Source organism: Hesperophylax consimilis, chromosome 10 (genome assembly GCF_061612785.1).
Source record: "Hesperophylax consimilis isolate HC1 chromosome 10, BYU_Hcon_1.0, whole genome shotgun sequence".
Taxonomy (NCBI): Eukaryota; Metazoa; Arthropoda; class Insecta; order Trichoptera; family Limnephilidae; genus Hesperophylax; species Hesperophylax consimilis.
In genome coordinates this window covers 27,682,896-27,710,571 of record NC_142845.1, presented here as the reverse complement: position 1 = coordinate 27,710,571, position 27,676 = coordinate 27,682,896, and the positions used below count along the sequence as shown (strand labels likewise).

Sequence of the window (27,676 nt, the reverse complement as noted above, 5' to 3'; positions counted from 1 at the left end):
TCGATCAGTTAGCGATATTTTCGAGCACGGTCAACAAATGTTCCGATGGCCAATAGATAAATTTTAGACTTGCCTCCATAGAATCAAATAAGTTTCTGTTAACTGTCAATATACACATCTTTTTTAATAATGTCGTTTGTTAGGCAAAATTACTGGCTTATTAACGAACGTAGTTGAACAAAGGAAGCTCTTAGAATTGAAAAAACTTGTATACGCAGTGAGTTGAATCCGTTCGGGCCAATGACGCTACATTGGTTCACTCTTCTAGACACAAGCGCCAGCTTCTATAGAAGAGGAACATTAAAAAATCAAAAGCAGTGAAAACTAATTTTATGAATTATTTTAGTTGACATTAATGATTATAGGTACTCTGTAAATTGATTAATTATTTAATAAAAAAAAAAATTTAAATTGGTTCGGGCTTGGATAAACGAAAGTTGTTCATAAAACATGTTGTGAATAAAGACCAGGTTAGTTAATTAACTCCCTTTTTGGTGTCAAAAAGTAAATGCGGACTGCCAATGCATATTTCAGTTAGTATTTCAATTTCTTAACATTTTTATGTGGCTGTTCGACATTTGATGTTTCAAAATGTCAATTCATAGAAAATACCTCCAGTGTTGCCAGCGTACATCGATTTCCTATCTATTGCTTTATCAATATCGGTCTGGATATCAACAACGCAAAGGGGCTCGGGAAATCAGTATAAAATCATCGGTCATCTTCATAATCACTAGAGGAAAACAGTTAAATTAGGAATCGATTTGTGGTATAATTTTTTTTGTTTTGTGCTCTTACTTTCGAGTAATTTGAGCCCGAAGTTGGAATTTTTTTGTTTATTGTTTATTATAAATGCGTCGAAGCTTAGACCTTGCTCCAATAGTTTCTTAACCCTTAGGTTGCCGAAAAAAATGTGTGTTTTTTGATTTCTCTGTGAGGTAGATTCACCAGTTTTCCCCTTGTATCGTTTCCTTGATTTTTTTTCCCTCACCATCTTTATGAAATTGTCTTTTCTGAAGTATAAAAGCATCAAAGTAAGTTCTTTCTTTAAAAGTCTAAAACTAGAAATGGAAAACTATCTATTTATTACTGTGCAACATACGACAACAAAACTGAATTTGGTAAACAAAACAAAATACTGTAACTAAAACGTTGTCACACATGAAAAAATAAATTGATTGTTATGTTAGAATACGCAAGGATCATTCGTTCTATATTTAGAAGGCACTAAATTAGGATATAAAAGAAAATATACCAATTGGACCAGTAGTTCATGTAAGTATTTGTCATCATATTTTGAGAGGCCAATTTTTAAAGAGGCACCCATAGGCACATAAGCTTTGAATTTGCCACCACACCTAGTATTGCATTCCTAAGTCCCGGCACAAACTACCCTCTTCGTTTACATTCATTGATCATCATATATATACATACTCCTCCATTATTCTGACTCTTAACAAGCTCTGTAACCCTCTTTCAGATATCGGTGGAGACGTGACAGCAGCTGTGGCAGTAGCGGCGCACCAGTTGAGAGCTGCTCCTCTACCCACCATTCCCCCGTACGCTCAGGGAAATGACGACCAGAGGGACATCTCCATCAGGACAACTCCATCCTACAGCTTAGGTGAAACGAGCAGATTCCACGAAGAAGAACCACTGACCAGGGCATACCTGTTGGCTTCACCGTCATCACCTTTCGTCAGTCCAAATAGTAAGTTAAAATTGTCACATGTTCGGCACTCCTAGTAAATAAAGCTTGTGATTTTTTTCCATTGTAATTACAATGAAAACTTTCTTGAGCCAAAATAATCTCAAACGGTTAAGTTCAGGCATCCTAAAACGTGCACAGCTTTTCTGTCAAGAAGTTCTATGTCAACCATCGACCAACAAACTGACAGGGCTTGTGGTTGTTAAAAATGACTCCGAATCATTGGTTCAAAAAATCGGGTTTCGAAAACTTTTATCAAAAAGAAAGTGCATTATTTCGCATTCAAAAGATCGAAAGAAGCATTGCTTTTTACCTTTTGTTGGTCTGTAAGGACCAAATACGTCTCTCAAGATAGTCGAAGGCTTTCAAAGCTAGGCGACGTAATTAGATGGGAGTTTGCTTATGAAATTACCCGTTGGAGGGCAGAATTATTCAACTGAATTTGTAAGATTTGCTGTATCTAGGGTTGATATATCGATGAGATCAACACGACTTTTTCCAGCTGAAAATAGAATTCGAATCGTGAACTACGGAGCCCATAAAATTTGAAAAAGTAGGCATACGCATTTTTGTTTGTATAATTTTTCTCCGATCTAACCTATTTTCTAAGTAATTTATTTAAGCACTCATCCCAGATTTATGTACGTGTGTAGAGAATGATATCAATGTTTAAAATAAGTCAAAGTTGCGGTATCGAAAACCAATGTTTTTTAATATTTGTAACATATTTGGTTGGCCTTTTTTATTGCAGGTACATATATATCATAGCTATGCAGGAAATAATATTGAATTATTTTTACAGACTATCTTTCCACAACGGAAAGATTCCCCGGCCGTGGAAAGAATACTTTCCTGAGCAAGGGCAGGCGCATCTCCACAACAGTATCTCCTCAGCTGGCTTTCACCCCTCCCACCCTGACCACCCCCACCATCAGGAGAAGGAAGCCCTCATCCCCCCCAGCGACCTTTGAAAAGATCAAACCCGTCAAGAAAAGTTACAGAACTGTTGTAGATTATGAATACTATGACGAGGATGACATCAGAATTGTAGGCAAAACTCCGCTCACGGGGAAGGTGGTGCTTCTTCATGAAACAGGTACTTAACCATTTATTTGAAATTATAACCTGACATATTTTGAGGATATAAATGAACTAAACACAAACGGGATCGAAACTGGTGGCAGCAAACATGTTGACATTTCGACAAGAACTAAAATGGTTCTTCTTTTATGTAAAGAATGAATTATCAACATTTTCTTCTCCTCCCATACTTTCTCCAGCCTCTCAAAATCCCATAATTCCACTGTCGTACTGGCTCCTTTTCAATGAAATTACTAAATTCACAACCATAAAAAGACCGATGTGCCCGATATTACATTATGTATTTGTCTAATGTGAATGCAAACCGTACAGGATTATGGGAGATTCGAATTAACTGAAGAGGATTTACTGCCTTGGTTACCTTGAATCCTAACTCAAAGAAACAAATTATTATGTAATAGTGAATATTTAACTGGATATGTATAAATAAATATTTACCCTTTAGCCTGCTTTAACGAAATGTAGCATGGACTGAAACCTATAAATGACTTTAGCTAGCTTCGGCGTGTGAACCCCACGCTTTATATTGTCTTTAGTTGCTTCCCGCAGACTGAGTGTTAAAAAACATTATGTCAGCTGCATGCTTCGTGATAACTGTTTTACAATGTTCATTTTAATATGTACATAGTTTGAGCACTGTAGAAATGAAACTTCTAAGTACATAGATACCTTTTGAACTGAAGTCGAAATTCTGCTTCATTGACAATACTCTCCTGAAAAACCGTAAATACAGTTGCAGACTTCTTGGTTGAATAACCTTGTTGTGGACTCAACTATTAAACTGCCAGGGTTCCTTTCCCTCTGAAAACGTAGGCCTCTCTAAACCACATCCGGTGCATTCACGTTATGATGCAAAAATAGGGCCTCAAGTTCTTTGTATCCACTCGAGTGGTTGGTTGTATATATGTATATACATTTACCATGTTATTAGATTAATATCATTCCTCAAAATATTAATATGGAGACATATGAACTGCTTACTGCGGTTTAATGCCAATGAATCAACCTAGATTATGTCGTTTTACCCATATTTCTAGGTTCTATAAATTTGGCACATTATGTCAAGCGATTGCTCTGAACGTTTTTGCAAACTTACCGTAATATGGCGAAAATCGCTTGAGTGGGAATGAAGTGACTTCCGATGCCATCGACTGGCTGGACAACCTTAGCATCCCACTTTAACATCCACCAACTCTCCTCCATGATACGAAGAAGAAGATGTACCGACAGAATGAATACTAATGAAATATTTCTTCCAGGTGTAATTCAATGTCTCGACCAGGGCAACTTCCCTCATCCCGAGTCGTGCAAAAAGTTCATATCCTGCGCCAAGATGGAAAATGGCCAAGTGACAGGATGGGCCTATACTTGCCCCAAGGGACTCAGCTTCGACCCCGTCGGAGGCATCTGCAACTGGTCTGCGGGATTGGGCTGCCAAGAATGAGGAGTTTATGCCAGATTATTTGTTAGTTGAAGTAATACTATGTAAATAATATTATGTTATAGGACAATGAAATAGAATGCCTAGGTAGGTTGACTTTTAAAGAATCAAAACCTTTCTATATAAATGCCAAGATGGCTGCCGACTTTGTTCAAACAACCGTTTTTACACGGTTGATATTTTGATATTTATTAATTTATTTACTCAAGTTCTTATCCATAGCAAATATGCTATGTTTAGTGACCAGATATCGGATACTCATTCGCCTTCCTTCAGCCCCACACAGTAGGTACCCTACTGGCTTCGGACAGTTCAGAGTCTAAATAAGATCTAGTAAGGTTTTATAGAATACACATTTGATGAATCGCCCACTCAGTGTTTTGCACTGCTATCTGAATTCCTAAATTATTATAAAATTAGCTGTGTCTATAAATACGCGGTCATTGACAACGACAGCGGCATATCTAGGAATTCTATATCATTGTAACGGGCGTTGTCAAAAGAGAGAGTGATTGAACATTTTTAGTCGTAGTCAAAGATATTGTGAGTTATATTTATTACCTAATTGAGATTGCACAACGAAGAATGAATGGTTACCATAATAAAATTACCATTAAATTTACGAAAAAGTACAATAAAAACAGCGGATGAAATTAATGATGAAAGTTAAATGTTTTATTGATAAAAATCAATAGGCAGATGATAAAAGCACGTATTCATTTTTAATGTTTTTTATGATTTGAATAATAAAACTGAAACTATGTAAATGATTCAATATTTAAATATGTTATTGCTTTGTGATAGTACTAAAAGCAATGGAAGATTTGACAATTTATTCGCATTGACCCTTTGCAACCGGAACAGCCCGGTGCAGGTGCAATTGGAGCAGTCCGCTCCAGGCGCCGTTTGGCTCAGGGCCGGCCCTGCATTGCAATATCTTAATACTTTTTCTCAAATAATCATGTATCTAACACAATATATTGCCAACAACAAATGTACCTACTACTTTTTAATATATTACATTGTAGTGATGTTGGTAAGAATTTTCTTACATGTTTAGTGAAAGATTTTATTGAGAATTGTTAACTATATAAATGTGAATATTAAATACTTTCTCAATCCAAACATTTTGATGGTCATTGGAAAAGACAAATAAACAACCATGTTTCTGACCAGGGTACTGCCGCAATGATTTTAATAAGTAAAATATTATTGAATGTAATATTTAGACTTCAGAAAGTGCCTTAACATAACTCCTATGTGAAAAGATGACTTGAGTGTGTTTGTTAGTTAGTAAGATGCAATAATTATTAAGAGAAATGTGTGACTGTTTTTATTTACTTATTTTGTATTAAAAAATATAAAAAATTAACCGCACTTTTTTTAATTCAATTACCTTTTGCCAAAAAATTTGTACAGCAGCACCAAACAGATATACCTACTAAAGTAAGTGGAAAACGTGAAGAAGATAATGAAATTCCAATACACCTATAATGCCCCGCCTTGATAGGAAAACGCTCAGATACCTCGAAAGACACGTTGTGGTTCCAGGAGGTGGGTTCCCATTTACTACCCTGTTCCTATCTCACTCGCTCTTGTTTGTTTGTGGTAAACATGTGAAGGAGATGGCCCATTGGGCCTATATCTGAGTGCCTACAGAAGCTATACAGACAGTATCCTTGTCAATAATAATAATAATAGTCATCATAATAGTAATAATCATCTCCAAGTTGTTTTGCAAAATGACAACAATGTCATTTGCAACCAACGTAGATGAACAGGGGATTATTATGTCATCTGTACAGATGAACATGGATAGTCTAAGACCCCAAAAAACAAAAGCAGGTATTCCTAGACAGCGTATGAAATGGACGAACGATGTCAATATGTTCATTGTTCGTTCATATTTTTATGTAACCAAAGTAGAAACAGATATGTTGTTATATAGGAAAAAATTACATTTACTTTTCTCACAAAATTATCCGATTGCCCAAGTAAGCGAACAAAGATTAGCAGACCAAAAGCGAGCTATTTTCAAAAATAATTTAATTTCTGTAGTCACATTAGAACAGATTAAAAGAGAAGTAGCAGATAGATTGCAAAGGGGAAATAATTTAGAACAAATTAACACAAGTAACAATGTCATATCAGATGCATTGAATGTAGATAGTTTGGATAATATTCTAGTCGAAATGTCCAATGATATTACAGTAGATTCAAATAACTTAGCCGTTATTTATAATCTTAGGGAAATCAACATTGCAAATTTAAACTTTGTTGATGAAAATGTAGTAGAATTAGCTAACTTACTTCATAATAATATAAACAGATATATAGATGTAGAGCCAACAGTTAGACCAAAATTACCGAAATTGCATACGTCAAAGAAATTATCTAAATTAATTTTTGAATTAAATAACATAATTTTACCAAAAATCATATTTGACGAAATTAGTTTTTTAGATCTTCATACAATAGTATACGCTAGTGCGATTACTGTTTGTAATAAGTTAGGAATTAAATTATCATCCTCTTACGATAGATCATATAGTTATAGTAAACCAGAATGGCAGATCAGATTAGAAAATGATGTAGTATTTTTAAGAAGTAACATAGCTAGAGTAATAGAATATAAAAATGGAAATAGAAGTAGGAAAATTTTGAGACATGTAGATGAAATTTGTAGAAAATTTGGTTATAACATTGATAGTCATAATAATGAAAATATAATCAATGATTTATTGGATTTATTAAAACAAAAATTAGGCGTAAAAGCTAGTAGATTAAAAAGATATAATTATACGTATAATAAAAAAAATAATAATAGATTATTTCAGAAAAATGAAAAAATATTTTATTCCAAACTTGACGATAAACAAAATATTATTTCGAATAATAATATTCCGTTACCATCTGAATCAGATATGCGCGATTTTTGGACTAAAATTTGGAGTAAAGATATAAAACATAACGAGTCAACTCCATGGATAGAAAATGAAGAACTCAATTTTTCAGGTATTGAACAAATGAGTTTTTCTAATATATCGGTTGAATTGTTAACCAAAATTATTAAAAATACTCATAATTGGAAAGCCACGGGTTGCGATTGGATACATAATTTTTGGTACAAACGTCTGACTACTTTACATCCTCTTTTGGCAAAAAATCTTTCAAAATTTGTCAGTCAACCTCAAAATTTTCCAAATTTTCTAACTAAGGGTATTACTTATATGTTACCCAAAAGCGAAAATATTAATAATCCTTCTCAGTACAGACCCATTACATGTTTACCGACAATATACAAAATTTTAACCTCTTGTTTAACAGATTTAATATATACTCATTTAGATGAAAAAAATATTTTATCTGAACAACAAAAAGGTTGTCGCAGAAAACATATGGGATGTAAAGAACAATTAGTTATCGATTCTGTAATTCTAAAACAGATTCAAACTCGAAAACGTAATTTACATACTTGCTATATAGACTACCAAAAGGCTTTCGATAGTGTCCTGCACTCGTGGCTGATCAAAGTATTAAAAATATATAAAATTAACCCCATTATTATTAGCTTTTTGGAAAATATTATGTCCTTTTGGAATACCAATTTACTTATCAATTTAAAAGGTAAGAAAATAGTAATACCGGGCATTTCAATTAAAAGAGGGATTTTTCAAGGAGACTCATTGAGTCCTCTTTGGTTTTGCTTAGCATTGAATCCTCTATCTAAAATGTTAATTAAAAGCAAGTTTGGAATAAAAGTTAAGGGTAATACAAGGGAGAGTAGTACAATTTCGCATTTATTATTTATGGATGATATAAAATTATTTTCGAATTCTGAACAAAATTTAGAGAAAATGATCGAGGTAGTTAAAAACTTTTCAGATGATATCAAAATGACATTTGGTTTAGATAAATGTAGAACGATCCATATAGAGAAAGGCAAAATTGTAGATGGGGACGAGAGTATATTTAGAAATTTCCAAATTACTAGTATGAAAAGGGATGAGGTTTATAAGTATTTAGGATACCCACAATCAAATAGATTAGACCATAGTAGTATTAAAAATGATATTAGGATTAAATTTCAAACTAGGATAAGGAAAATTTTAAAATGCAATCTATCTGCTAAAAATTTAGTAAAAGCAATAAATACTTGGGCAATACCTCTATTAACGTACTCATTTGGCATAATTAAATGGTCTAATACAGATTTAGATAACTTAGAAAGATTAATTAGAACTACGCTAACAAAGTTTAATTGCCATCATCCAAATTCAGCTATAGAACGAGTTAATTTACCTAGAAATTTAGGAGGTAGAGGTATAGTCAAAATAACTTCTTTGAAACATAATCAGGTAGAAATGCTAAGAACTTTTTTCCATAGGAAAGCTCATAGCTCAGAAATGCACAAAATAATTTGCAAGGCAGATAGAAATATTACACCTTTAAATTTATACGATGAGAATGCCAACATTTTTATAAATCCCAACCAGGAATTATTAGATTCCTGGTCAAATAAAATTTTACACGCAAAACACTTCAATTATCTCAACCAAACGTATGTTGACAAAATTAAGTCAAACAAATGGTTGAGTATTGGAGAGTTGAGCGCAGAAATAGAAGGATTTATGCTTGCAATTCAGGATAGAGTCATTAATACTAAAAATTATAGAAAGCATATAATCAAAGATACAAATCAAATTGATGATTTGTGTAGAAAATGTTTGGCTTTTCCGGAAACTATAGAACATATTATATCGGGATGTTCTATATTAGCACCGTCCGAGTATACATTTAGGCACAATCAAGTTTTAAAAATAATTCACCAACATTTGGTAATTAAACATAACTTGATTGACTGCCGTAATGTAGTACCATATTATGAATACGAACCAAATTCATTTTTAGAAAACGAATTTTATAAAATATATTATGATAAAACTATACTAACAGACCGAGCGATTAGTCATAATAGACCCGATATAGTTTTACATGACAAAATTAAAAAAATAACTTATATCATTGATGTTGCTATTCCAAATTCCTGTAATATTCAAAAATCTGTTAGTGAAAAAATAAGAAAATACACAGATTTAGGAAATGAAATAAAAAGAATTTGGCATTCTCAGACTATAAAAATATTACCATTCGTTATTTCGGCTACTGGCATTATACCTAGCTCTCTAATTAAAAATTTAGGCGTATTAGATCTATCAAAAAATTTATATATAAAGATGCAAAAGTCGGTCATTTTGAATACATGTAGGATAACAAAAGATTTTTTAAATATTTATGTTGAGGGATCAGTAGGATTTATAGGCCCTGTTAGAAGTTCTACCGAGCCGAACCCTCTGATATGAAAATATCTGGAGACGGTGAATTTTTTTTTTCCCATTTGATATCTGGTGATTTGACGTGTTGTTGTTCTTGTATTGTTTTGTATTTATTTTACTTATATAATGCACTTACATAGTGTTGATTGACTAGCTGATCATTTGTGGAAAAGTGAGTGGAAGGGTTAAGTTTTTCCTTTGGGGAAGACTTAACCCGGACAACTAAATCGGAAGTTTAAAAAAAAAAAAGTAGGTACTTTTAGGCCAAGTGGATATTATGTGTAATGGTACGTATACATTTGTGAACCACGAGCCATGAATTACATCATTTCGTATCATTTACGGTTGCTTCGGTCTTTTCCCATAAGTTGAGGTACAGTTCGGCTCGCATATGTATACGTAGCATAAGACGGTAAGTTCTTATTTGATGAGACTCCACTGAGAGATAGCATGGAAAACCACTTAGTCTGTCGCCTAACCTGTCAAAAAGCCTCTTGGACTGAAGATTGAATTGAAATACTTGAATTAAGTACCTTAGACCGGCTTGGGTATCAGTAGTCTATAGTAGTAGGGTATCAGTACTAACTGGCCATCTAATAGTGACTAGCTACTATCCTGTACAAATCTCAAATACGTAAAATAAATGACTTTGTTTGAGGGCGATTCGCAGACTAATTACCATCTCTAATGCACAGACGCAATTTGGGCATGCTGAATCCATGTACAAAATGGTCATTTCAGGACATTGTGTGAATGTGGACAGGTTCAAGCCACGGAGCACATTGTACAAGAATGTTCACTCTGTCAGTTCCTGGGGACATATCAATGATGCACAACCCAACACTCGCTGCAATTAAATAGATGAAGAACCTCAACTCGCTATGTAGCCACCATTACTCTGCAACCTAACGAAGAAGAAGAATTAGTCATCGAGTAGTTAATAACCATTACACAATACTAACTAAAAATTCTGCCTAAATAAAGGACACTTCACTGAAAACTCTTGTTTCTTCAAAATATATATTTTATCACATTCATTGTGTAGACAGAATATGATACAACCACAATACAGTGAAACCTCTATCTATTGGTTTTAAAGGGACCTATCGAAATAAACGATGAATGCGGGAAAACAATGAATGCGGGATTAAGAGGACAAAACACAAGGAGATACGATCCAGTAAAGTTACCGTCCTCCCAATCTGCATAACCGTTGGTAGATTAAAATTATAAGAAGAAAATAAGATTTAGATGTAAATAAATGTATTTATTTAAAAAAAATACAAAGCTAAACAGAACCATTTTTTTTAAATTTATTGCATTGTAATTACATAATCTTTCATCGACATTTGTTTTTTTTACTGTTTTATTTCCGCAAGTCAACAGTATATTTTCAGCTTTGCAAATGATATTTTTTTCGGCATCAGATATTGAGTGTGCGTAGTAGAAAGTTTTCAATCTTTCAAAGAGTGTGCATGCTTCTGAAAATGAAGGTACAGGCAGCGGCTCCTCTTCATCAATATCGACCTCTTCTGTTGTCTCCGTCAATCTTGCGTCACACATGCTTTCGATAGTTTCTATCCCACAAGTTAGAATATTGTCGTCGAAAGTAACAAAATTGTTAAAATTTTTCAAATTTGGTACCAAGAGATAAGAATTTTCTCCAGTTCGCTAAACTTTGATTCTTTACTGGTTTTTCTAGTTTTCGAAGATTTTCCGCACTTTTGAATTTGCTCCCGAATTTCGTTTTTTTTCAAGAAATTAGAATTTAACGTGGATGCCGCGATTCCTAAACGCTTGGCTATATCGACGCGTTTTTCAGTGGGGTTTTTTCGTACGTAAGAGAACGTACTTTTTTCATCAAACGGCTCATTTCGAAGATAGTTTAAAAGCTCAAAAAGGATAACTGCAAACACTCCACTAAGTTCGGGTATCTAGCGACAACTGACGACAACTAGCGACTGATGGCGGTGACAAACTGTTATTCTTTCTCTTTCTCTCTCAAAAGTTTCGCGCATCGTAACGAGTGCCGTCTGGCGCCGTTTAAACATAGACAAAAAATATCAAATACGCGACGTAATTCCTACGATGAATGCGGGAAAATGGTGGACATAGAAACGATCGATGCGATCTATTTTTGTATGAAATGAATTCGGACTAGAACAAATAAATGATACATCCGGGAAAACGATTATTCGAGGAACGATAGATAGAGGTTTCACTGTATTTTGAATATTACACAATAAATCTTGTACAAAGTCGTTCTCAAATAGACCAATGAATTTCAAAGGATCTTTTTGCTGATGTTGCTGTAGCCGATTCCTATGCAGGTGAACACCACCTTCTGGGTTCCCGGCGGTCTATCGTCATCATCGGAGTCATCTGCCTCTTCCCCTCCGTTCCCCGCACTCTTGGCTATCTCCAGCTTAAAGGTGCAGCCGAAGAACTCTTTCAGGTGTTGGAGGAAGGCGATTGTGTAGTCTGATAGTGGACCAACCTGAAAAATAATTAAACATTAACAGCCTTACTAATAAATAAAACACTTCCCAACTGTTAAACGGTGTTTTAGTTGCACATTGATCAAATACTGTACAATTTCTGTTTCGAACTCTTACTAATAAAAATGTCTTTAACTGGCTGCGAAAGAGCTGGCAATGTTGCGTTTTTGCTGAGTGATCCACAAGGATCCCGTCTTGAATAAGTTATGTTATTTCTGACATATTATTTTTTAATTGTGAATTTAATAAGAATTCCATAAAAGTGATGATTTTTAATTACATAAATGCCTTACGCATGTGTAGGCAAATATAAATCCAAGAAATCAGAGTATATATTGCGCTAACAATGAATCCAAATTGTAATTTTTTTGGTTTTCTGTGGGAATTTAGAGGTTTTGAGGTTAGAAAAATGTTGTATAATGAAAAAATCAAGAATAATAAGAAATGCAACAGAAAATGTGGAAAAACGTGTTTTAGACATTTGAATTAAACAATATTATAGACTTACAACACATTTGCTGACATCTTTTTGTCCGAGGGCCATCCACAAAGCCATGAGCCATTGGAACGCCGAGTCCACGGTGCCGCCACGGTATATTTCATCAAGCAGACCCTGAGCACACTTTCTTCCAAGTTCTTCGGGTACGGAATTATCTACACCCGGTCCAGGGACAGCTGAAGTCTGTTGAAGAATAAACAAGAAATTACGTACGTCAACTTTAATTAAATTGAATAACCCAATTTATTAACCTTAGAGGGAACTCGGATCATAGAATCAAAATGTCACTTATTATGTGAGTAGTTTAAATTCAGTTGAGTAAGTTTATTTATTTATTTATTTGTAAGAAACAAACAGCTTTTATATAATATACAATGATAGATATAAATATACAAGTTAACTGAAGTCAGGCCACAGAAGTTTCTTATGTTAAAGTGCATTAGAAATGAAGTTTTAGTATCTTAAAATTAATTTGGTGTTGAAGGAAGGGGAGAGGAAGGGGAAAATAGGAAGAGGATAGGAGATGCTGTCGATACATTCCATACTCTCATATTAATAATCGATCGTACGCATTACTTCATATCGATATTTCTTTAGGTTATTACCAAAAATGTCAATGCTGTAAAATTTTGTATTATATTGTGCACATATACGAGGAATTGAGGAATTTTTTCGAATGTTTGTTCTACAAGAGGGTAGATAAAATAAATCAGATTGTCGGGTTGATCTAGACGGAATATGAAGATTTATTAAATTGGTAAGTTCTGGTGAGTCCAGACCATTGTTTAGGATTTTAAATAATAAGATTTGATCAAAAATTAGATGTCGTGTTTGGAGGGAGTTAAAATTATGAAATTTAATGAATTCGGTATAATTTGAGAAGTGTAAGTTTAGTTTATAATTTATGTGTTTAAAATTTTTTTTTGAATTCTTTCTATTCTTTCGATATGGGTTTGGTATAAAGGAGTCCAGATCGGTGTACAGTGTTCCAGGTGCGGGCGAATATACGAGGTGTAAAGGGAATATAGTGTTTATGTTGTGGAAGGGTTTTGCTATGCGAATTATAAATCCCAGCATTTTATTGGCTTTGTTAATGATGTCATCAGTGTGTTGGATAAAGTTTAATTTAACCCTTGAGACGTTGTTGATTTGCACGGATCAAACCTTCTACAAGCTTCCATTTTTTCAAAGACAATAACAAGCACTATTTCGTTCTCTTTCTGACATAAAAGAAATAATTAATTTTTAGATGAGAGGAAGAGAGATATATGCATTTTAATATGTGTGGAATCAAGTGTCGGAAACATGCCCAGACAGCCCAGGAACCCGTGGTTTGATGAAGAGTGTGAAAGAAAGATAGCTGAAAAGAATATACTCAGAAAGAAGTACTTGGAAACGTCAACAAGAAACAAAAGACAGGCGTACGAACAAGCGAGAAAAGAAACGAGTAAGCTGATACGGGGAAAGAAAAGAAAATTCTTGAATGATATACTGCTAAAAATGGAACAGGACTTTGTCAATAATAATCCTAGAGAAGCATATAGGGGAGTAAACTTCTTCAAGAAGGGTTTCAAACCGAATACAACACTATGCAAAGACGCTGATGGATCAATTATATCAGATAAGGAGCAAATAAAAACAGTGTGGAAAAACTACTTCTATAAACTTCTCAACCCTAATAGCGACCTGAGAAGTCACCCTACCAACATCCCCACTGAATCAAGTAATGAAGAATCAGCGAATCCACCAACAATGCAAGAAATAAATGCTGCACTAAAGAAACTTAAAAACAACAAATCACCTGGGAAAGACAACCTCCCGGCAGAGTTGTTCAAATATGGAAATGAGCATCTGAGAAATCTGCTACTCAATTTAATAACTAAAATATGGACACTGGAAAAAATCCCAGAGGAATGGCAAATAAGCATAATATGCCCAATTCACAAGAAAGGTGACAAATTAAAATGCGAAAATCATAGAGGAATATCACTTCTATGCACAGCATATAAAATCTACACCATGATACTGAAACAAAGAATTGATAAATATGCAGAAAACCTACTGGGAGAGTATCAGGCAGGCTTCCGCACCGGTAGATCCACAACAGACCAACTGTTCACCGTCAGACAGATCTTGGCAAAGTGCTGGGAATTTGACATAGACATACACCAACTATTCATTGATTTCAAGCAAGCATATGATAGCATAGATCGGGAGTGTCTATATGACATACTACTACAATTCCAGATTCCACCTAAATTGGTTAGGCTCATAAAAGCCACAATGTCAGACTCAAGATGTCAGGCCAAAATAGACGGAGAATTGTCGGAAGAATTTACAGTATCACAGGGACTTAAACAGGGGGACAGTCTGGCTCCCACTCTCTTCAACATTGTGCTCGAACATGTAATACGAAAAACACTAATAGACACTGGCTCCAATATTTGTTTCAAGAGCAGTCAAGTTGTCGGATATGCGGATGACATCAACATTGTCGGAAGATCAATTTCAGCCATTAAGGAGGTCTTCGACCCTTTAGAAACAGCGGCGCGGGAAGTAGGACTGCGAGTTAATGTTGACAAAACAAAAATGATGGTACAGAGCAGGAACCCCTCACACAGAAGAAGAAGTAGTGCACTATTAAAAGACAACTACTCATACGAAGTGGTCGATCAATTCACCTACCTGGGCTCCAGCCTGACAGAGAACAATGAGGATCCAGCAGAAATCAGAAGGAGAATCACAGCAGCCAACAAAACATACTTCTCTTTGCTGCCAGTGTTTAAGTCACGTAGTGTCCACAGAAAAACCAAAATAACCATATATAAGACCATTGTAAGAACTGTATTGGCATATGGATGTGAGGCGCTGACACTGACGGTAAAGATGGCTGAAATGCTGGATACTTTTGAAAGAAAGGTGCTGAGAAGAATATGTGGACCCGTAAAAGAGGGCGAACAGTGGCGTATCCAGCACAATATAGAATTGTACGATATATATAAGGCCCCTAGCATCTCTGCACACATGAGACTCCTCAGGCTGAGATGGGCTGGGCATGTACAGAGAATGCCGGATACACGCGTCCCAAAAAGAATTCTGACTGGTCACCCAGGTGGAAAGAGAAAAGTGGGAAGACCCAGACTGAGGTGGGAAGATGAGGTAAGAGGGGATGCAGCACAGCTTCTCCAGGTGACAAACTGGAAGTCAGCCGCTGAGGACAGGAGGAGTTGGAGGCGACTGTTGCAGGAGGCCAAAGCTCGATATGGGCTGTAGCGCCATCGAAGAAGAAGAAGAAGTTTAGTTTATAAATTATGTGTTTTAAATATTTTTTTGAATTCTTTCTATTCTTTCGATATGGGTTTGGTATAAAGGAGTCCAGATCGGTGTACAGTGTTCCAGGTGCGGGCGAATATACGAGGTGTAAAGGGAATATAGTGTTTATGTTGTGGAAGGGTTTTGCTATGCGAATTATAAATCCCAGCATTTTATTGGCTTTGTTAATGATGTCATCAGTGTGTTGGATAAAGTTTAATTTAACCCTTGAGACGTTGTTGATTTGCACGGATCGAACCTTCTACAAGCTTCCATTTTTTCAAAGACAATAACAAGCACTATTTCGTTCTCTTTCTGACATAAAAGAAATAATTAATTTTTAGATGAGAGGAAGAGAGATATATGCATTTTAATAATGTGCTGTCGTTCTGGGACAAATATGGTCTTAGGAGAGTATAATGCGCGCACGGCATTTGGGACTGTTTGGGTCTTAGAAGGTCCCAAGGGTTAACATCCAGTGTTACCCCAAGGTCCCTGATATATTTTACTTCATTGATGTGTGTGCCGTTTAGTGTGTATACAAAAGATATTTTATTTTTATTACGTGTAAATGTTAATTTATTGCATTTTGCGATGTTAATGACAAATTTGTTTAATTCGCAATAGACAAAGAGACGATTGAGGTCCTCTTGAAGTTTAATGCAGTCGTTGATTGATTTAATAACTAAGTATATTTTTTTATCATCTGCATATGCTAGGTAATTAGCATGTAAAAAACATTTGTGAATATCGTATATATACACGTTAAATAATAATGGGCCTAAATGAGAACCTTGAGGTACACCGGAGGGCACAGAGAAGAAGCTGGACTTTGTTCCCTCAACTAAGACACTTTGAAGTCTACTCCAAAGGTATGAAGTGAGCCACCGGAGTAAGTCACCATGGATGCCTAATTGTTTTAATTTTTGAATTAGAATGAAATGGTTTACCTTATCGAAGGCCTTAGAGTAATCAGTGTAGATTACATCTACTTGGTTTCTATTGTCCATATTGCACGTTAAATATTCCGTAAAATTTACCAAGTTTGTTAGTACTGATCTTTTTTGAAGAAATCAGTGTTGTTGGTTTTGTATATTACGAACAATTGCTGTGTAAATTTGATCGTAGACAATTCGCTCAAAAAGTTTACTAAATACCGTGAGTATTGAGATTGGGCGGTAATTTTCAATGTTAATTTTTGACCCTGTTTTATGAATAGGGATTATAATAGCTTCTTTAAACTTTGTGGGAAATTTAACTTCTTTTAGTGACATTATAAATATGTTAGTTATAGGGTAAGAAAGATTTGTGGCACATTTTTTGATGAAATATGGCGAGATACCGTCACTACCAGCACCATTACTAACATCTAAATTTTTCAGGCATTTATTGATCATTAGATTGTCAATATTTATGTAACCAATCGAAGAATCATTATTTACATAAGTAGAACTATCGATTGTGCTGATATTGTTCGTACCCATATCGCTTACGTAGTTGGACTGAAAGTGTTTAGAGTATAATCGACATACTTGATGAGCGCCGGTGCCTGATTCGTCTTTAAGGTGCATGATTTGTGGGATGCCAGTTGTTTTACTTTTGTTTTTAGCGTAATTCCAGAGTTGTTTATTATTATTCTGAATATTAGATTCAACTAAACATATATATTTATTATAGCAATGCTTCTGTAGGTGTTTTTGTTGTGTACTTTTGATAGCGAACTCTATGTAATCTATTGGATTATTAGGGGATTTCCATTTTTTATGAAGTTTTTGTTTTTCTTTGATGATTTTGATTAGAGGAGCTGTTTACCAATACCAGTGAATACCAGTTTGGAAAAATTTTCTTTTTGACGAGGCGTTTGGGGACAAATTGGTTGATGGTATTATTTAAGATGTTATAAAAGGAATCAACTACTTCGTCAACGTTTGCATTTTCTTGAGTAAATGACCAGTCTATCATCGATAGATGTCGGTTGATTAACTCATAGTCGGCTTTTTCAAACAGGCAAAGTACTTTAGGAGGAGCGTTGATGATTGGGAGTGTATCGATTTGTAATATAATTTTAAGCGATGGGTGGTGTGAGTCTTCACTGACAAGAGGATTGCATGCACGAGATACATGGCATTCCTCATTACAGATGATTAAATCTAGGATTCGGTTATTGGAATTTTTTATGTGATTATATTGTTTTAATTCGGAGTAATAAATTGTGTCAGTAAGTGAGGAACTAAGTGTATTTGAGTTTTCGGGTGTTAAGTGTGAATCATGCATTTCCCATATTATGGTCGGCATATTAAAGTCTCCAATTACGAGTAAAATGTCTTCAGGATATTGAACTTTTACATTAGCGAGTAAGCAAAGGAATGAACTGAGAGCGGTTTCATATCCACGACCCTGTGGGAGATATACACAAGCTACATGGATAGTACGTTTGGATGTATAGTTAGAGGGAGGAATAGTGACCCAAATGCATTCAGCATTGCACACTAAGTCTTCGCGAGGGTATGCGTTAAGATTGTTATGTGTTATGATCATCACTCCACCGCCTCGACGAGAATCTTCTTGGTTATTAATGCTATTCATTGAAATGTTATTTGATCTATACCGTCTGAAAATGCTATAAAATTCCATTGGTGCTAGTTCAGGATCGAAAATAGAATTATTAAGCCAAGTTTCAGAAATTTATTGGGTATTCAACTGTAAGATGCAATTCATTTAGTCGGCATACGGGAGGAGTTCTAATGATTATTAAAAATGGTATATCTTTTAAAATAATATCAAATGAAGTGTTTGATGAAAAAAATACATGGATACTGGCAGTACAAATAAGAAAAAACTTTATTAAAGGAACATACGCTGTATTATACCACTCACCAAACCAAAGCCATTCAAAATTCTTAGATTTTTTCGAAAGTTGGTGTAGTAAAAACATGAAAAATCAAGATATGTTTTATGTAACCGGTGACTTTAACATTGACATGAAAGTCAAGAATACCTACAGTAATAGACTTCAGAGTTTAGTGAATTATCTAGGAATGAAACAACTTGTGACCAAACCAACTAGAATCTCAAATACATCAGCAAGCATTATTGATTTAGTCATAACAAATCATTTTTACTTGAATGTTAATGTTATGGATACTCCAAAAATATCTGACCACGAAAATATATTAACAATATTTGAAACGACCACAAGTCCGAAGCCACAGGGAATACGAAATATAACGTATAGAAAAAAAAATAACTATAATAAGGATACATTGTGTACAGCATTACAAAACAAAAAATGGATCTGCGATACCCAAGGAAATTTAGACGGAAAAGCCGATGAACTAGTAGGACATCTGAAAACAGTAGTAAATGAGCTAATGCCTTTAACTAATATTATATTAAAAGATACAAATAAATGGTATACGAAATCCTTACATATTCTACAAAAACAAAGGGATACAGCCTATAAAGCCTGTAAAATACAATTCACTGAAGAAAGGTGGGAAACTTATAAGAAACTTAGAAACATGTACAGTACAGAAATAAAACATACCAAAAATTCGTATATCAGGCAAAAAATAATTACCTCTCAAAGTGACTCAAGAAAAATGTGGACTACACTTAAAGAAATTATAAGCGGCAAACAGAGGGAAAACATTAAGGAAGTTCGGTTTCCAGATGGAGTTGAAGATGATACACTTAAAATAGCCCAAAAATTTAACACAAATTTTGTACTTAGTGTCGAAAACATAAATAAGAGTATTCCATTAGTCGCAGATACCTCTTCTCAATCATCGGAAAAAAGAGAGAATAAAAATATTTTCAGGTTTAATAAAATTGACAATGAGTATTTAATGAAAATCATTAAAACAATGAAACCAAAATCATCGCCGGATGGAATTACTATAAGCATAATCAAAGATGCACTGCCAGCTATAGGAGACAGATTAGTTGCACTAATAAATGAATCTCTGACTAAGGGAATTTTTCCGCAGTCATGGAAAACCTCCATAATAACACCAGTGCCCAAAATAATAAATGCTAAAAATTTCGAAGACTTCAGACCAATAAATGGATTGCCTAAATATGAACAATTACTAGAATGCATTGTGAAAGAACAGATGAGTAAATTTATAGAAAAAAATAACATCCTAGTAAAAGAACAATCTGGGTTTAGAAATAAATATTCCTGTGAAACAGCAATAAATTATGTGATAAATGAATGGAAAACAGCTATGGATCAGAAGAAAATCACAATAGCAGTGTTCTTGGATTTTAGACGTGCTTTTGAAACGATAGACAGAGAAAGACTAATAATGAAATTGAAGGACATAGGAATCCGTGCTAATGAATTGCAGTGGTTTATTGATTACTTAAAAAATAGAAAACAAAAAACCAAAATTGGAGATACTATCTCTGAAGAACAAGAAATCAACATTGGAGTTCCTCAAGGATCTGTTTTGGGACCGCTCCTATTTATTTTATATATTAATGATATAGTGAAGTGCTTAAAGTACTGTTCCATCAAACTTTTTGCAGATGACACACTTTTATATATTATAGCAAATAATATTGAAGATGCGTTGTCAAAAATACAAAATGAACTTAATGAATTATCTAAGTGGTTAAACATAAATAAATTGAAATTAAATGTAACTAAAAGTAAATGTATGGTATTAGGGAAAAAACTAAACGTAAATACTGTCCTAAATATAGACAATCAAAATATGGAAGAAGTAAAAGAAATTAAATACCTGGGAATCATAATAGATAACAAGTCAAAAATTAACAGTAACTTTGAAATTTTAAATAAAAAAATGGCGAAAAAGGTTAATTTCTTAATTAGGATAAAAGGAAAATTGGACATTAAAACAAGGATATTGGTCTACAATACCACTGTAGCATCCCATCTAAATTATTGTACAAGTGTAATATTTCTAAGTAACAAAACCCAAATTAAGAGAATGGAAGTAATCCAGAACAGAGGCATGAGGTCAATACTGTGTTGTAGCAGGTACACCAGAATAAAAACCATGCAACGTCAATTCAATATTTTAAGTGTGTGGCAACGATTAGTTTATAATACCTTAGTGTTTATTTATAAGCTAAAAAATAAAATGTTACCTGACTATATGTCAAAGAATGTTAGAATTAATAGTGCAGTTCATTTATATCCTACGAGAAACTGCAACGATTTTAGGCTTCCTAAAACACACTTATCAGAAACACAAAACAATATTTATTATAAAGGTTTTAAAATGTTCAATGAACTCCCGGTAATTGTTAAGGAAGCTAAAAGTCTTGCAGTTTTTCGTGGATTATGTCTCAATGTTGTTAAATCTAAATTTTAGTATGTAAGAAGTAAATAATATTGTAGTAGTCATAGAAAATAATATATTAGGTATAAGATGTAAACTCTTATAACTAAATAAAATATACATTAAAAAAAAAAAAAGAAATACCGAATATGTAACAATCGTCATTCAATAAAATATTATTATGAAATATTTCTGTCTTAGTACGTAATCTTCTACAGTTTTGATAAAAAATAGTTATCATTGTAAATTATATAAGTTTTTAATGTGTATTGTTATTTTGATAGATATATAAGGTAAAAAGATGTAGAGGTTTATGAATGACGTGTACGAAATTATATACATACGATACTGTAGTAGAAAGGTGAGCAGCAAGTACGAGTAGCAAATTGGGATAAAGGGGGGTAAGGAGAGTGTGAGGAAGGAAGGGTGGAATTTTTTGAATAATGAATTCATTGATTATTCAACGAATTATACAATCCATATCGAGATTAAATTCGACTACTAAAAACAATAACACAGGATGTGAGGGAAAAAGAAGAAATAACAATATTCAAAGGAAGGTTAAATAAAAGCAATAAAAGTAAATAAAAAAATAATAATAATAAAAAAAAAGATAGAAATGAAAGCAGTGCGCGATGATCTAGTTCGTTTCAAGTTAACAAGTGATATAGCTAGTTTCAGCAAATTATTTATGAGGTATATGTATATGTAATTAAGTCTAAAACTACACATTTAAGTGAGATTGTTGATATAATGACATAATGAAGGAAATGAAGTGATAAAAAAATGACTATGTGCAAAATTCAATATGCTATAGCTACAGACATTGTTCAAAGCAATTATAGATTAAAAAAGGCATCTAGGATGTTAGTTTAGGGTGAATCTACCCGACAATTAATTTAGTTTTTATTCGTGCAGATTAGTACATTTTTTCGATTCGTTAGTGCCATCTAGCGTCCAAATGAGAAGCTATTGCATGTCGTAGCATGAGTCACTTTAAATTTTATCCCAAACCAATCTCTTTTCATTCTCTTTGCTATAGAGACAAAGGAGGTAAACACCATCATGTCTGACGTATGCTTAGTATCATACAAAATTTATTTTTAAGGTGTTTACGGACATGACCGCGGTGAGATAGAGATATCTACAACCTAGGATTGTTAAGATATTAGAGGAAGATGTGAAAAAATATCACACAAAAGTTTTTTGTGTGATGTTCACGAAATTATGTCATTGTTGATGTAATTTGCATGGAATAATTGAAAGAAATCGCAAACAATTCATTGAATCATGACAAACGTATTCAAATAAAGTGACAGTAAGGCCAGCGCCACACTTGACGGAAATTCCGTCGCGTAACTTCCGCGGGAGTCATTCCGTTGCCATACGTTGCAGCCACACTGAATATTCAGTGGCGGATTATCAGTCGACTGCCAACGCTTATACGGCGTGATCGTAATGGATCCGATAGAAGTGATAGCTATTTATGAGGCATTAGAAGAAGAAAGAAAAAGAAAGCGTAAATATTGGGTTCATCCCATAAATACTCTTCGACTAGAAATTGGGCAATTTCATACCTTGTATATGCAACTAAGACATTATCCAGATAAAGCATTCGAATATTATCGAATGTTTATACAATCATTTGATGTATTGCTGAATTTAACGAAGGACTATATTACCAAGCAAAATACAAAACTTAGAACGGCTATATCTCTAGAGTCCCAAAGGCAAACTCTATTTTGCACTTCGATAATAAATCGTTCAGTGTCGAACATCCTGTGCGTTCCGTCGTCGCCGCGTGTTATCCGCCGAATGTGGCGCGATGCATACAAATACTTGGAATGCGACGTTGCCGATCTTCCGCCGACGGAAGATCGGTGCGCGGAGGACGGAGCAGACGCGAGAGTCGGCGGTCCGCCACGGAGCGACCGATCGTCCGCGACGGAACGACCGATCTTCCGCATAGTGTGCCCGCTATTTGTAATTTATATGCAATTACATGTATTGGCTTTTCCGTCAAGTGTGGCGCTGGCCTTAGACTGAGGTTGGAGTTAGTGATTTCAAAACTTTTAGAAGGAAAAGATCTTTAAAACGAAAAAAAAACGTTGAATTAGTTATACTTATGTGTGAATAGATAATTAGATAAATAATCTTAAATTAAATATGTAATATTGTACTACCGGCTTCAGATTCAATACGCATTGGCAATATGTATTAACATTTCATATTCTTTTTTTATTTATTGACCTTGTACTTCTGGACTTCTAGAGCCGCCTTACCTACTCGAAGGAATGCAAAATCGTGTGTTTTTGATTTGAAAATTTGATCGCTTACTAATATTTTATATGCGTTAATTACATAAATACTGCAAGTAGAAATAATAGTACACGGAAATAATCAAGCATCTTTTTGAAAAATATTTTTATAAGCCCAGAAAAAAAAAGTATCGGGCCTATAATAACTACATTAAAGATCAAAATCTTCTACTCCAAAACTCCTTATCGATTATGGTTATATTGTATAATGTGGCAAATTAAGTTTTTTGAAAAATTATCATAAAATATTTTAATATTTGTGCCTAAACTTCGCAAAATTAAAAGAAACACTTTTTGTCTACGTTTTTTTCCTGCATAAATCAAAACGAGCGGCTGATGTTAAGCGGGAATTTAAACCTTATCTCCATCTACATAAAGAGTGTTATTGTTAGTGGCCTGATTCGAGATGTTACACAACGTGGTGCATTGCCTTAAGAATTAACCTTCTGGGGAGGTGAGTCTATATCTATTGCGTTAGCTTAATGTTGCTTTTTACGTGAGCGAAGTCCACGCGAATGCGATATTAATTAGTTTGAATTTGAAATATTTACAAGAGCGATGAAATCCCTTTGGCACAGACTTAAAAAGTAACACCACGTTAAACGCAGCATTAGGCTAACGCAAAAGATACAAACGCTCCCACCAGAGCAAAAATTGCTACATTATGCAGAAACCTTCACAAGCAGTCAGTACAAACAAACTTGACTGAGATCAATCTAATTATAAAATTGACGAAAAATTATGGTAGAGTTATTCTGACCTCTTCATTGCAATAAAAGGTTCCTATATTGGTTTCCGCTACCAAGCTGATTCCAAATCCCGGGCTTTTCCCCGCTGCACCTCCTTTGTATTGGTCTGTGTTGATGTACACATCAGGTAAGAAGTTCAACATAACCTAAAAATTAAAACAATGTATAAAATTGATAATTTAAAAGAAACATATTATAAAAGTGGTTATTATTCGATGTTCGTAATTTGTTTAGAACATAATAGATTTGTTTGTACAACAGCGATTATCAAAAAAAATAAATCTGCTATTAAATCTCACCCCTTTGGAAGATTCAACGACTCTATTAGCAATGGCAGGAGAGACCCTGAGGGCAAAAACAACTCCTCGGATACGTTTCACTAGGCCCCATTTTTCCCATTGCAGAGGGCGTAGTAATCTTCTTGTTGGACATGTGAAGTGGATCTCACCTCCCCCCAGTGGTGGTGCACCTGAAATCAAGGAAATTAAAGTGTTTTTTAAATGAATATCTGAATATTATAAACATTTAGGCATATGTATCAATTTGTAATATGGCGACCCCTAGAATGTAAAAAGCTCCTGGCTTTTTTTTCTGGCCAATGACGACTACTGTGGCCACAATGGCGGCCATTCGTAACACATTTTAGATGGTGTCGGGTAGGAAAATGTTGTGGGAGCTTTTAGATTTTATAGTCTACTATTCTTTAAAAATCTCATTATCGCTGATCTAGTGGTTTGCACGTCTACCGCTCTGACGTTACTAGTATGTTTTGATTTTATTTTATTAAAGAAAGACAAACATTTCCGGTTACGAATAACATGTGACAATGTTTGAAAATCTCCTTCTACCACTACAGTAAGCGGAAAATGTTGCCTGTGTTGTGATGGAGGACCTTAGCCAGCAGAGGATTTGAATACACTACGCTGGGTGGGACCCGAACGCGATGTCAACTCAGCCACTGACCAGTATGTCTTAGAACAGAAAGTCCCATAGTCGCTGACATTCATAACGTACAAATGGGATTCATTTCGGACTCGCTCTTGGCCAATATAATTCGGACGGGTGTATTTTTAACACGGAATTTGAATGGCGCGCTGTTTACCTAGTGGTAAAATTATAATACAGGTTTGTCTATTTATGGGAGTTTACTGCAAACACAACCTAGAGAAAACTGCCACAAGCATTTATCTACCCGTCTTAACCCACGAATAGTCGTATAAAAAAGCGTTGTATGCAGCCCATTTTTAGTATCACCTGTGAAAAAGAGTTTGTTATCTAAAATATAAGCGCGTTATAGCACGCGTTGGTTCACGACAAAGAGGGAGAGGTTGATTCAATCAGTTGCTGATGGTGTATCCTCTTCCTCACTCGCCAAAGTGCAAAGAAACTTCAATGGCTTTGAGGGATTTGATGCAGAGAATGGATGGCCACAGAGTTCAGTGTTTCAAAGACTTAGTCATAGTTACCTATTACGACTAAATGAGATTAAAATGATTATTTAGTCTCCTTTAACGGATGCTATCTTTCTAACAAGCCTTCCATTGACATGATCAGTGTAACCTAAAGTGACCAGCTCAGGCCCAGGCGTTTCTTCGAAGCCACGTTAAGTTAGCTTCTAATTACCTGGGAAAAAATATACAGAGCCCGAAGATATAATAATAATACTGAACTGCTGACAGTAATTATTACGAACGAAACTTACCTCGCTTATTTACTTTTAGTGATAGTCCATCATCGACTAATATGAACTTCAACAGTATTGGGAATGCTGCGGCTTTGATTCGATCCACTGAAACATCAGTCGCTGATTGGGTGATGCCACGCAGGGTAACGTTCAGTGGCTCTTTGCAGAATGGTCCTAGCGCCAACAAAATTTCTAAGTAATAACCTGGAAAAAACCATTATCAATTAGTTCTAGTGCATTCTTATAATCAAATAAAATTCTGGTGTTCATCCAAAGAGTAAGAGGAACCATAAATTTGACACTGGAATGTGATTGTTATTCTAAAATCCTGAAAACTGAAAAATCATATGTTTAACCAATAAATTCTGACATTCATTAAAATGGTTGTGTAAAAGTTCAAAATACAAGCAAGCTTTCACAAACTTTTAAACCAGCCTGACCTAACCATTTTATTACCATCATTTTACAGTTTTATTTAAAACTTGTGCATCACTGAATTTCATGCCTTTTTCGAAAGTAATGAATTTAATTATATCATCTTACCTATTCCTCGCTGTACGCAGCATTCGTGTGTGAATGTTCCTCCGATAACTATTCCGGGGTGATAGTAAATAGATGTTCCTGTTTCACTCAATTCAACTTTAGTGCCATTAGTTACTTTGTCAAACAGACGAATTAAGCAAATTTCATATTCTTTTAGACCCGGTTCATCTTCAGAGCTGCGAATTTCAACGATTCTGATCGGTTTCCCACTCAGTGTGGAAAGCAACAGCCTTTGGCGCAAGAAATTACTCCCTTTATACACTAGCAAATTGTTATCTCTTGATATGGCGGGCATTTTGATTTAGTTATACTTTAAATCTGATAAAAACATTCCCATTTACTGCACAAATGGTTTCAACAACACCGAAGTTCAGCTATTACTGAAACTGATAGGTTATAAAAGTGGTAGTGGGCATGTCAACTGACAGTTCTCAATCTCAAGCACGCGTGTTTTGACAGTTTATTCCATAGAAATCACGCGAGTAGTAATGGTCGGTCACTTCGAACTTCGAATAGAAACTGATAATGATCGAAATAAGTTGAGAAATATTTTTTCGAAACTTTACAAAAATGGAATGATGTTTATAATTAATGTTCGAAACTCTCCGATACAACTTTGGATACCATATATTCCACAACTCAGTTATTATTTTTTTGATTACTACAATATTTATATGTTAAACAAACCGCGACTAAATGATACGTTTTTTCCAAAAATATAATAATGTTCAACCCAAGTTATGCCAAACAACTTCTGCATAAATAAACCAATCACCTGTCAAACCAATTGGCTACGACTAGCGACCAAAAACACCTACTAGAACTTAATTGAATTCACAATTTTTCGTTATTTTGGAATATCCTATTTTTATGTTTACAACGTTCAACTTTTGATTTATTCAAATGAACTGTTCATTTTTTTACTAGATAATGTTTTATATATTAGTAAAAATAGTAAATTTTAATACGCCATAAGTAGTTTCCCGAAAATAAATAGCCCAGAGAAAATATTTTTTGGTTTTTCCACCGTATTCATATGGATCGTATTGTTCTGGATCATATTTTATAAAACAAATTTATCATTATTATTTTACGGGATGTTGTCCCAAACTTAATATTCGACTAATTTTATAACTCACGCCAAAAAGCTAAATCAACATAGATTAGTAAATGGA

The 27,676-nt window shown here is 34.4% G+C and overlaps 2 protein-coding genes across 2 annotated transcripts in view; one reads left to right on the top strand and one right to left on the bottom strand.

Annotated features, from left to right (window-relative positions):
- LOC149420564 (uncharacterized) overlaps nucleotides 1-5,716 on the top strand; it is a 197,920-nt gene extending 192,204 nt beyond the window's left edge. Inside the window, exons 23-25 of the mRNA XM_089636802.1 lie at nucleotides 1,481-1,711; nucleotides 2,511-2,804; nucleotides 4,069-5,716. Of these exons, the coding sequence (XP_089492928.1) occupies nucleotides 1,481-1,711; nucleotides 2,511-2,804; nucleotides 4,069-4,253 (710 nt within the window). The 3' untranslated portion in view covers nucleotides 4,254-5,716. The remainder of the gene's footprint in view (nucleotides 1-1,480; nucleotides 1,712-2,510; nucleotides 2,805-4,068) is intronic.
- A 6,095-nt stretch (nucleotides 5,717-11,811) lies between these two features.
- On the bottom strand, nucleotides 11,812-26,952 carry Rtc1 (RNA terminal phosphate cyclase 1). The gene is made up of 6 exons (XM_089636800.1): nucleotides 26,502-26,952; nucleotides 25,977-26,162; nucleotides 24,574-24,743; nucleotides 24,286-24,420; nucleotides 12,593-12,766; nucleotides 11,812-12,083 (listed from the first exon to the last, which is right to left on the bottom strand). The coding sequence occupies exons 1-6, from the start codon at nucleotides 26,794-26,796 to the stop codon at nucleotides 11,871-11,873; spliced, it is 1,173 nt and encodes a 390-aa protein (XP_089492926.1). The 5' UTR covers nucleotides 26,797-26,952; the 3' UTR covers nucleotides 11,812-11,870.
- Nucleotides 26,953-27,676: the final 724 nt, after the last annotated feature.

Excerpts from the sequence above, each read along its gene's own strand:
- Rtc1 (XM_089636800.1), bottom strand. The coding sequence starts at position 26,796 with ATGCCCGCCATATCAAGAGATAACAATTTGCTAGTGTATAAAGGGAGT. Across the intron at positions 26,163-26,501 it reads CTGCGTACAGCGAGGAATAG|GTTATTACTTAGAAATTTTG; the intron begins GTAAGATGATAT and ends GGTTTTTTCCAG. Across the intron at positions 24,421-24,573 it reads TCGTTGAATCTTCCAAAGGG|GTTATGTTGAACTTCTTACC; the intron begins GTGAGATTTAAT and ends TTTAATTTTTAG.